The sequence below is a fragment of the Vanessa atalanta genome, chromosome 9, assembly GCF_905147765.1.
Source record: "Vanessa atalanta chromosome 9, ilVanAtal1.2, whole genome shotgun sequence".
Classification (NCBI taxonomy): Eukaryota; Metazoa; Arthropoda; class Insecta; order Lepidoptera; family Nymphalidae; genus Vanessa; species Vanessa atalanta.
This window is the reverse complement of record NC_061879.1, coordinates 4951472-4963905: the sequence shown is the minus strand read 5'-3', so window position 1 is coordinate 4963905 and position 12434 is coordinate 4951472. Positions and strand designations below refer to the sequence as shown.

The 12434-nt window shown below is 29.4% G+C and overlaps 1 protein-coding gene across 2 annotated transcripts; it reads left to right on the top strand.

Annotated features, from left to right (window-relative positions):
* The first annotated feature begins 576 nt into the window (after positions 1-576).
* Positions 577-11441, top strand: LOC125066571 (acyl-CoA Delta-9 desaturase). Of its 2 annotated transcripts, none has more exons than XM_047674701.1 (7): positions 577-651; positions 6580-6753; positions 7385-7515; positions 7850-8055; positions 10362-10547; positions 10685-10791; positions 11233-11441. In XM_047674701.1, the coding sequence occupies exons 1-7, from the start codon at positions 648-650 to the stop codon at positions 11424-11426; spliced, it is 1002 nt and encodes a 333-aa protein (XP_047530657.1). In that variant the 5' UTR covers positions 577-647; the 3' UTR covers positions 11427-11441. The 2 variants fall into 2 exon arrangements, with proteins under 2 accessions (XP_047530657.1, XP_047530658.1); XM_047674702.1 differs by lacking the exon at positions 577-651 and adding an exon at positions 4648-4830.
* Positions 11442-12434: the final 993 nt, after the last annotated feature.

The window sequence follows — 12434 nt, the reverse complement described above, 5'->3', positions numbered from 1 at the left end:
TTTATACTTGTATCAAATTAAAAGTTCGTATAAAGACCAAACTAAATTATAACAAACCAATTTAAAATAGTAATATTGACTAACTTATTTAGTTACTCAAATTACTATTTTAACTTTGTGGTAGTGCTTTGTGCAAGCCTGTCTGGGTATACATACATACATACTCTATCCCCAATCAGCAATACTTACTAAGTATAGTTGTGACTTGTTTTGAAGATTGATTGAAAGAATCTTTAAAATTTCTTGCAGCGGCGATGTCTATGGGCTGTGGTTAACACTTACCATCTGATGACTCAATTTTATGTAAATAAAAATATTGGTATAGAATATTTGTTGATACCTTATATTTGTACAATACTAGAAAATGTTTAGAGCTCAAGAACGATAGCGAAACCCCAAAACTCATCGAAACAAGTAATCTATATTATTATCATAATCTATTATTATAGTATTTGGTGATCCAAAATTTTGTAAGTCATTTATATATATTATAGCACCGCTTGTAGTGTAATTATTGCCTTATTTTTAATTATAAATATTTATTAGGTAATACTGACGACTTTTGTACCAGTCATTGTTTTCCTATTCGAGTGACAGAAACAGAAAACGCGGACGCGTTCGACGGTGCCTAAGACGGGTGCCTGGGTATGGGTAAGTAAATAACATTTATTTTTTTTACTAAATTTGAAGTAAATAACTAAAATTCCTGGGTATGGGTAAGTAAATAACATTTATTTTTTTTACTAAATTTGAAGTAAATAACTAAAATGCCTGGGTATGGGTAAGTAAATAACATTTATTTTTTTTACTAAATTTGAAGTAAATAACTAAAATGCCTGGGTATGGGTAAGTAAATAACATTTATTTTTTTTACTAAATTTGAAGTAAATAACTAAAATACTTAAATGTTCTCTTAAACCAAAATTATCTTAATTCAAAAGTAAATAATGCATATGAATTACTAACTTATAATTTCAAGGATAATATTATGTACAAAAAATTAAATATTATCTATTTTTTTATATGGATATTTTTAGTATATTATATTTTATTTGTTTAAAAATTTATGATATTAAAACAATCTAATTAACGGACTAAGCTAGCGAGCACCTCTGGATTTACCAAGGGTTTATTGGTGCTTATATTAACATCATGCTTATCAGGGAAGGAGATGTTTTCCTTCTGTGAGGTAACTTGTATCTGATGATATTCTGCTATATATGACACAGTTAGAATAAACTCCGAGCCTTAAGAACCCTCTTAGGAGTACTTTCCAAGCAGTGAGACATTTAAAGGATATTGATTTCTTCAAGTTACTATATTTTATTAAACCGTATAATATTATTTTGGTAAGTTTTCATCTATTAATCGTCGTTGATAATTTTTCATCACTTTTGCATCGATCGTATTGTCTTTTAATTAAAATACACTATGTAATGTTATTGAACTTTCAATATTTACTCTTAATGACCTTTGGATAGCGTCACCCGTGATAGAAAAAAGGCTAAAGGCTAATTAAGCTATTGTATTTAAATAAGGTGTTTGGTTGGAATAACTTTAACTAAAATCCAGTTACAATTTCATAAGTATATAGTCGCATATCGTAACTAATCATTTTAAAATATAAATATTGGATAAAAAATAATTCGAAAATAAAATATATAAAAAAATAAATGATAACTAGCAAAAACTACAAATATGACCACATGACAATAACGTTTTGCTATTAAATATAGTCGAATATTGTGACTGGCACAAAAATCTTTAAAATCTTTGTTCGCAAAACATCTACCCTATCTGCAATAACGCACATAGGGGTCTTGAAGAGCAGCTTTGAGAGCGGTGATAGCACTATCAGTATTAATTCTTGTGGACTGCCAGAACAAGACATATTTGGTAAAAGCGTCTACCAAAACAAAAATGTATTCTTTTTCATCATTTTTGCCATTGAATTTACCTGTGAAGTCGATGTGGATTGTAAGCCAAGGAATATTAGCTTTTGGTATGGGGTGTAATTCTATCTGTTGTTTTTCACTTCGCGATTTAGCTACTCTACATAATGCAATTTGCAACAAATTTTCTGACGTATTTTGACAAATTAGGAAACCAATAATTTTGATTTGCCTTTCTAAAGTTTTATCCCATCCCAAATGAAGAATTGCTCCAAAGAGCTCTAGGTACAATTGATAGCCAAACGTTAACATGGTTTCTTTGACTTTTTCTGTAGAGTATTAGAGTATACATATATATATATACCACCAGTGCGATTCTGTAAGAATTCACTTCTTATCTCACTCCTGAAACGTCGACAACCGAATTTCGGTGACTGTACGTGTAACCTATAAATTTAGTAATTGTTTTAGTCAATGTCGCATATCGCGTTCTGATAATGGAAGTTCTCGTTCTCCGGTGGATTTCGAGTTTCTTCTTGCAAAATTCATCTACAAACGACCTTTTTTTGCGACTATATGCAATAATAATTGATTATTGTTATTTTTCATAACTTAAATTTAATCTTTAAATTTTCGCTTTTTGCTCAAAATTTAATCTAAAAAATGATTTATTTTGCTTCTAGTTACTGGCCCCAAATTTGTACGGGCAAAATAAAGATAAAAATTGTAATTTTTCTATTATCATACAACCAAATCTTTCATATAGTTGACTATTTCTCCCCATAAACATGAAATAGTACTACTATTGGTATACTATAGTATACTATAGTATTGGTATATGAACGAGAGATTGTAAATTTAAATTAAAGAAGAAGGAGAATTCAGAAGAAAGATATCACAAGTATCTCATCAATATATATTTTTTGAAAATAACTGAGAAACTTCGCAATTTTGCATCGTAAAACAAGTGACTTATGAATTGTTATAACAAACAAAGTTATTACAATTCATAAGTCCATAATAAGTTAAATATTATATTTTTGTTAATTTGCCGTTTATTAAAAAAACATCGTTATGATGCAAATCTGTATAATTAAACCAACTAATTAAATAAACCAATTAGTTTTATAGACGCTCGTTATTTTTCGTCGCTGAGTATTATCGCCTACAATTATATTGTTATACGAATTATCTACACTAACATTATAGAGTGGGTAAATTTGTTTGTTTGTAATCGATAAACTAAACGTGTTTAAATAATTATTTCAATATTAGTAGCTTGTTAATCCAGAAGTAATAAACTCTATATAATTTTTTCAATAGTAATAACATTCTTCACTTTGCAAAATGATTTCACGCGGGCTCAGCTCAGATCAATAATAGTATAGAACAAAGTCTCTTTCTGCCTTTTACTGTATCTCTGCTAACTTCTTCTAAGTCACTCAACGGATTTTCGCATTTAAATTATTGAAAAATCTATAAACGAGGTTTGGTATTTATAAAATATATTCAACAAAATGGCTAAACTATGACAGTATTATATTTAAAAAAAAAAAAACAGTTTTCTTATACTCACATGACTAACGGTATCTACATATATTCTAGATTTATACAAACAACTACAATTATCTAGAAAATTGTATGCCTCAAAAAAGTCTACGAATCTGCGACAGCGCCTCTATCTACAAAGGGAAATTCATAATATTGTATCTATTTTTGTCTATCACAGATGACACGCTATAGGGTATTTGCGAAGCCAATTTCTTCAATAATTATTATTCTTATTCAGCTAAACAGTTAAGTTACCTTGAGTATTTAATATAGATTAAAGTTGTCTTTAACACAATAATTATCTTTCGAATGAATACTTAAGAAAATATATCGCCGATTCGAAATTACGCGCAACCAAAGTAAACCAAATAGTTTGTTGCGAAACGAATGGTCTAAACTGGCTATAATAAAATCAATTTTTATATGATTCATAATTCTCATTTGTGACATACTTTAATAATTTATTTCTTGTTGTATGAAACAAGAAATAAATTAATAAGAGTTATAAAATAAAATATAATACCTATTTAATATTTTATATATATAAATAAATTGTACCGGTGTGAAGCTGGGGCGGATCGCTAGTAATATTATAATCGTTTTACACGTGGCTCATTTATTTCCAAAAGTTATTATTATTCGCTATCAAAACTTTTGGATCACATATCATATTCACCATTGAGCCTTTAGTCAAACTATGTGATGGATTATCATAATTTAAGTATTTTTGGTTGTTTCCGGAAGACTTAATTATTTAATACAAATTTAATATTTGTATAATTACAAATACTACACAATAAAAAAAAAATAACACAAGGAAATGAATGTATCAACTCGTTAAACTACACCTCTAAGCGGTATAATAACACTCGGTGCCTAAACCTTAAGAACGGCATCAATGTTCCACAGAATCGTAATATCTCTGTGATTTATAGACAAGTCACAGTTACCATATTTAATTTTACGGTAAGATAGATACAATATAAATAACACCGTCCAAGTAAATAGTTATCATATGGTAATTAATACCTTCATAACAATTTAGTAGTGAACAAAATACTTAATACTTTTGTATTTGTAAAATCAGCGTAAATAAAAACTCACTCAAGAAAAGATCCACCGTTGCATAATACAATGCTTGAATATAACAACCTAACGACACATACATACGTATACATAAAAGTCAATTGCGATACCTACGACAAATTAGTGCTTTGCTACAGTTGCACACATCCACACGCGACTCAGACAGTCGACCTGCTTGTGTTCGACACAAATATATTTCTCACTGAATCGATATCGATTGATAAACTTTTTCTTGTGTTATGTACTTAAGTCGAGTAATTGTAATGAGTTGAATAATATAAAGTGCTTTCGCGTCTTGCATGTAAGTACTAATCAATTATTATACAAAGGTCAATTTATTGCAACGTATCGTTACAATTTGCCCGTCACAAGAATTAATCACAAGTAGGTATACAAAATACCTTTGTACACTAACGTTACATTGTGATTTATTTATACAATATTCATTTTCAATAAAGAAATATGGTTTTATTTCTAGCCGTAAGGCCAAAGGGAATCACATATTTATCGAAACAATTATTATGTTTTTCAAATGATCTAATCTCTATCTTTCTTTGGTTTTAATTAACGTTATTTCATGTTGATATTTCCAGTCAACGACACTTTGTAAATTTTAGGATTAGTAATGGCATTTTCTTGATAGGCCTTGTGCGAGACCGTCATCAAATATTCACCGCCAAACAGCAATACTGAGTATTAAAGTGTTGCGGTTAGAAAAAAATACTGATGTTTATACAAATTGTGACATTTTGTTAGCTGTAAGCCTACATCTTGTATTATTAACAGTATTACAATTAAAATATTATAATATATGTATAAATGAAGTCCAGAAAATACAAATCAAGGTAGTGATCAATTGATTTGCGTGTGCACCTACATGACGTGGGTATTTTTAAGACTTGAATTTTGTATTGTAATATTTCATACAACCTCTGAAATTTTACTGACAATGCGTAAAAAGTTTAGCATATATTTAGTATTTCAATGGAATTATCATTGACACGGCATTCTTGTTTTTACGTAACGTTATTCATTAACAACAGAATACTCTGTAGGCATTATTGTCATATACTTATAACGGAAAAGATTGGTTTTGTCGGTGTGTGTTCTTTAGATTGACACCAAAATAACGTAACCAATCGATATGGAATAAAGTTATATATGTCTTGTAATATCGGGACGGATATCTTTTTAATTAAATAGTTTGGCGCAAAATTGGGCCACCTGATGTTAAATACTCACCCGAAGACATCAGGGCTATAAGAAATAGCCATTCCTTACATCACCATTGCACCACCAACCTTGGGAACTAAGATGTTCCTATAATTACACTGGCTCATTTTTACCCTTCAAATCGGAACACAACAGTACTGCTGTTTGGCGATAGAGTATCTGTTGAGTGGGTGATACCTATCCAGACGGGCTAGTACAAAGCCACTACCACTTGGTTACACTAGATATCTCAGCCTTGAAGCCGGAACAGAACAATACTTACTTACTAATTATTGCTGTTTGATACATTCTCGCAATATTTAGTTAAATCAAAATTACTAAAAAGCAAAACATAAGCTATTTAAGTTATTTACTATAAGCCGTTTATAATTTACAAGAACACGAATTTCTCACCTGTCGCATCAATAGTCTTAAAGCGTGTAATATAACTGCGAAGCGGAGCTACTTACATCTTTCAACTTTCATCTCGTATAAATTTTATGTATTTTAAGTATAGTATTTTGTATAATGTATATTATATTGTATGATCCAGGGATGTGCTAGATATTTTGTAATTGACCACGCAGAATATTAAGATTTAATTAATTAGGTATGGTTTGAATACTATTCCGCGTCATCCCTTGGTCAACTCGATAATCTTTGCGCCGACGGTAAAATTGATACCAAATTATATACTAAAAAAAATGTTGTACGTTAACCGTACATATTTATAGTTCTTTGAGTTAGGTATTCAGAAAATATCTTCGTCTTTTATTAGATAGCGGGATTTAACCAGCTACTCTATGGCTGTTTCTAACAAAATTTTATTTTACAACAGTTTCAGATACACCGTTAACAATGACTGCAACATCAACAGAGGATCTGTCGAAGCTGAGTAAAGCCAAAGAACCCAATTGGCCGGCGGTACTTTTCTTCATACACATACACCTTCTCTCTTTATATGGCATTTGGTGTTTTTTCTTCGAAGCGAAACTACTTACCGTCATATTCTGTAAGTGTCATTTCACTATCGTTACAAATTTATTTTTACTAGAAAATCTATTAAATTGTATCCTGTAAGATAACAACATTATCGATACTCTCTAATACAGAGAACTCATACACAATGCATAATCAAAGTTTCACTTGTTTATTATCTTCTAACTATAGAATACATAAGTCTTCCCACGATGCGTTGAAGCATTCTCAATTAAATTGTTCTGCACTATAAATGCATATTTTAAATAAAGATTAATAAAGAAGAAACATTACATTTAATTATTACGAATGCAACAATTTATTTTTATAAATAATTCGGGCTTTTAGACGTTCAAACTAAATTGACACACTTGGTAGTGTTCTGTTAAGCGATGATTTCTCTCTATCGTCATAAATTTGACATCCGTAAAAAGAAGATATTTTTAATTTATAAGATCACGATATTTAAGTATCAAAATTAAATTTAAATTAGTAATTTCCGTATCTTATTCTCCTGTCATATTATCTCCTCTGACCAGCCAGACTCTCATTCTTAAGTATAGCTTCAATAGAACTATATAAATTCGTGTAATTTATTATTATGACAGTATCGCAATACATTTCACATTTAACAATAACTTGACAATAATTATATTTATTTTCAGTGGTATTTCTTACATTAATACCTATATTAGGCGTAACGGCGGGTGCACATAGGCTATGGGCTCATCGGACATATAATGCCAGCGTAGAGCTGCGAATCGTACTTATGATTTGTCAAACTATGGCCGGACTAGTAAGTTGCATATATGTTGTTTACTTTAGTAACTGTCGTTTATATTGTATTTAACATTGAAAGTTCTGTTACTATATGCATAAACATTATCACATTTTTGTTTCGATATCGATCATCATTTTTGAACTGAGTCAGTAAATTTCCAATGTTCAATCTCAATGTCATTGCTACTAGTCTTAGTTAAATTATTGCTTAAAAAAATATATTTAATACATTCAAATTTGCGTACCTATTTAACTTTAGTAAAAATAAAATAATTTACTAAGAAATTAAATTCTAAAACTATGTTGTAATACGTACGATGTGCCTTAACAACGCGTTTTTTATTTTACAGGGTCCCATATACAATTGGGTACAAAATCATAGATTTCATCATGCATATTTTAAGACAGATTCAGACCCCTATGACACAACAAAGGGATTTTTCCACGCACATTTCGCTACAAGAATAAGATCAATTAGCCAATACGGAGCCGCATTGAAGAACTCTATCGATATGTCAGACCTTGAAGAAGACTCAGTTGTCATGTTCCAAAAAAGGTAAATATAATGTTTATATCAATTCGTATATGGCCATGTACTCCACTATTCTTAAATTAGTCGCAAGTAATCCTCTGACTTTATTTGAAGTTTAAAACATACTGGCTCTTAAAGGCGGGCACAAAGCGTGATTGCAAATGACTGACACGGTTACGCATGTTAAAATCCAGTTCAAAGTCAGAAACAAAATATTTTATGGTAAACTAAATACAACCAATATCCAAAACATAAAATATGAATATTTTCTTGATGAGAAATATCCCAAGCTGTAGTCAATTTTTTTTATTTTTATTTATACTTTTAATGCCATATCGTACGCTAGTACTAATTGTAATTGTTGGGAGAAAGACCAGATAATTGATTGTACTGACTCATAATGGAGGGCTGACTTTAGAAATTTTGTAAATTCCCTTTGAATTATATTTATTCTGAAAAAATGCTTAATATCTGTCGCAAGTCACTGGTATTTCTAACATACATATATGTATGTATCTTAAATAAGTTGATCCATTGAGACGAGAGAAGAACGAAAATAACTCTGATTACGTTATATAATAATTCATAGTACATAATCTTATTAAAATTAACTTTCTTTACAATAATTTCTGAAGTACAAAATACAAAACTGGTCGTTGTCTAGATACAATCAGCATAGAAATGAGATCTCGTACTAAGAGGAACGTGTAAGGGACGTGCGGGTGAAATATGAAATTATTCTGGCTTTTCTGATCTTAACTAATAACCATAGTATGAATTGTAATGTATTAATATATTATATTCCACAATAAAAAAAAAACAAGTCTATATAAATTTTAACTGTATACATAAAATCAAAGAGCGCTTATTCCAAATGCCACTTCTCAGTTTCTATCATTTTTAAGCTTGTGTGAGTATGTGTGTATGCACAACTACTACAGTCAAGCCAATCGATATAAAGCATCGTGATGCTATTACATTATTCATTCCATTTTGATTTTCATTTATATAGAAAATAAATAACATGCGAATTATAATAAATAACTGAAATAATTATAATACATATATAGACAGACAGTCAATAGATAAAAAATAAAAACTGTGTAAATTATTAAAATCCATTGTCACTCATAGTAACTGCAAATTTAAAGTTAAACATAACTTTTAGTCCAAATGTTGTATGACACGAAAATTTCACAAAAATAATTATTACCCTAACCTCTAAGGGAACTGGTCTCATTATAATCATTCATCAGTTCATCAATGAATACAATAAATTAAAGACAATAAGGTTTCCTCTTTTTAATTTAAGGTTAAAGTAAAATGTGTGTTACCTGGTTCTGAACAATAATACAATATAAAATACAATTGAATTGATGCCCTCCTTTTTATGAATTCAGTTATAATGTATTGTCATCAAAAAAATATCATTTTTTATCGTTGAATAAGTTTAATATAAATTAAAATAAATTTGTCAATACTTCAGATCAAACTTATTTGCCGTGCTATAATTGTAACCACGTATAACCTCGTGACTGATTTCGTCGATACGTCCTCTCTTGGTGAGCGCTCGGCGCGGTATGCTAATATGGGCATTACGTTTCAATGTGAATGGGTAGTTTTAAGATAATAAATAAAATATAATTAAAACTAATTTAAATAAAAAAGTGATCAAAAACTTAAACTTTATAATTGAATAAGTACCTATTTATATGGTTAACGATGTCGTTTTGTAGAAATGACATGAAGTTTGAAGCTTAAGACTTTGCATTTAGCCTGGTTCTCGTTCCTTTTTATCTCAAAATTTATACAGGAAGACATCTCTACATTTTAAAGAAGGCAACCTGCTCGTTAATGTATTATTTACAGAAATAACTTACAACTCATTACATGTCTTTTTAAAAAATAATTTGTCAAATATCAGTAATGTATATTTAGGATTTTTTCAAATGATACTATTAAAATGAGATTAAAATTTTGTGCAGTATTTTTTATTTATTTGATAAATATTTGGATCACAACTTTCATGAAAACGGCAAATAATTAATTTATTTTTATAAAAAATATTTAATTAAAAAAAGAGCGAAACTTTTTTCATTAAAACTTCAATGTTTTATGCATTTTTTTTTTTAATAACGTTAGATTAATTTAAATCGTTCACTACAATTTGTAATTGATTATACAGCTGTGGTACTACCTAATTCAGATAAAAATTTCATAAGATATATTTTACATAATGGACGATAAACTACTATTTTTATTTGATAACAAATTTAAAATTTCAAGTACAACGGAAAATTAGAAATGGTATAACAATTAGTTAATTTCAGATTCTATTGGGTACTATACGGGATCTTCTTTCTGCTCCTTCCTCTGAATGCGCCGCTAGAATACTGGGATGAAACAGTTTTAAGTACAGTATTCGTGATAGGCTTCCTCCGATATGCACTTTTGCTACACGGCTCTTGGCTATTGGAGAGCGGTGTTTGCCTTTGGGGACTAAAAGAAGGCGAAAAGTATGATTGATGTTCTTATTTACTTTCCTTATCATTGATATATTTTGTATTTTTTTGAATTACAATAATTAATACGAATGATAAAAATTTACGTAATGTGATATAAAAACATACTAAATTTTGAAATAATTTTCCAGGTACCCACCAGACTCAAACACGGTGTTCTTACTAAATAGAACGTTCTGGCCTGAATATCATTATATTTTTCCCCACGATTACAAATCAGGGGAATACGGAACCTATGGTGAGATAATACAAATCCCAAAAATAGTGATGGATAAAACATTTTCTCTCCTTGTGACATGGTCTTGAAATTTTTGCCACCACATTGCACAGCGGATATAAAAGTGGCAGATTTTTATTCGTCCCAGTCCCATGCGGGCTTCATCACGATGTTTTCTTTCACCGCCCAGCTACATATTGAGCGATGCTCGCCGGGCTTCAACAAAGAATCTTCGCTTAAGATTCACCTGTTAAACCCACTGAGCCATTTTATTTCATCATGAAATCAGTTTTTCACTATTCAATCATAACAATATATTTTAGTAAACAATTATCGCTTTACTAACAATATTGATTTTATTTTTACTTTTTATTATTTTTATTGCACATAATTCATGCCCGATATTTACCTTATTCTTCTTTAATTAACATACTTCAATTAATCTAGGTTATTTTATTTCAGGTTCTGGATGTACGACTGCTTTCATCCGCGTGTTCGCAGCTCTAGGCTATGCTACAAACCTTTCAACCATGAAATCAAATACATTACAGAAGGCACTAGCCGAGTTTGCAAAAACAAAGCGACCAATAAAAGAATGTTTTAAAGATGCTATTTCTAAGCAAAGTCTAGCAGAAGATCATTTTCTATTAAATTAAATAATTATTAAATTATCTGAGTTGTTTTTTTTTTATGTTTATAAAATAAATATGACTTAAAAGTTAGAACTTTATAAACCACATAATAGATATATATCATAATAGATACACATAACTATAGATGAAAAAAAAGTTTGTTCTGTTTTATCTTTTAACTTACAGTAAGTTAAAACTAAAAAAATATATAAAATATATATAATTATAAAATATATAATACTATTATGAGTGTAGTCGCGGTCAATGCCCGTAAACTTTTCACTATCTATCAAATTGCTCAATATTTTTGCTTTTATATAGAATACTAGTTGTAACCCGCGGCGTCGCTCACGTTTTAAGGGTTGAACGTCAGGTATTTGACATATAAAGTTGCCTATGTCCTTCCTTGTAAGCTTGGTTCATACTAAGTTTAATCAAATTCGTATCAGTGGTTTCGCCATTAAAGAATAACAGACAGAGTTACTTACGCATTTATAATATTATATAGAAATAAATATATAGTGACGAACTACATGTGCTTACTACAAGTACTTAACTTATCTAACGTATTCTATTAGCGACATCGCTTTATTTGACAAATTATTAGTGAATTTGCAAATATTATAAGCACATGATCTACACATGGACTACAGTAAAATAAAAATGAAGGTAAGAGCGGTGCAATGCTACCGATAACCGAGTATTTAGTATATCAAGTGACGGTCGACGAAAATATTTGGTTATCATGGTATGTCAGTAATATCCGATAATAATATTACATAATATTTAAATTCATAATAACTGTATAATATTAAGATATTTATTTATTCATAATATATGATCATTTTGTTTAAAAAATCCCGAATATAAAATAAATTCTTTTTCTAGGATAAATAATTACATATTTAAATGGGACGGGAAATATTCTATCCATACAAAAAAAAAAATATCAAATATTCAAATCAGTTCATAAATGAGGAGTCCTGAGTTAATATTTCCTTAGTTATTGGCCTTTTTATAAGTCGGTAAAAA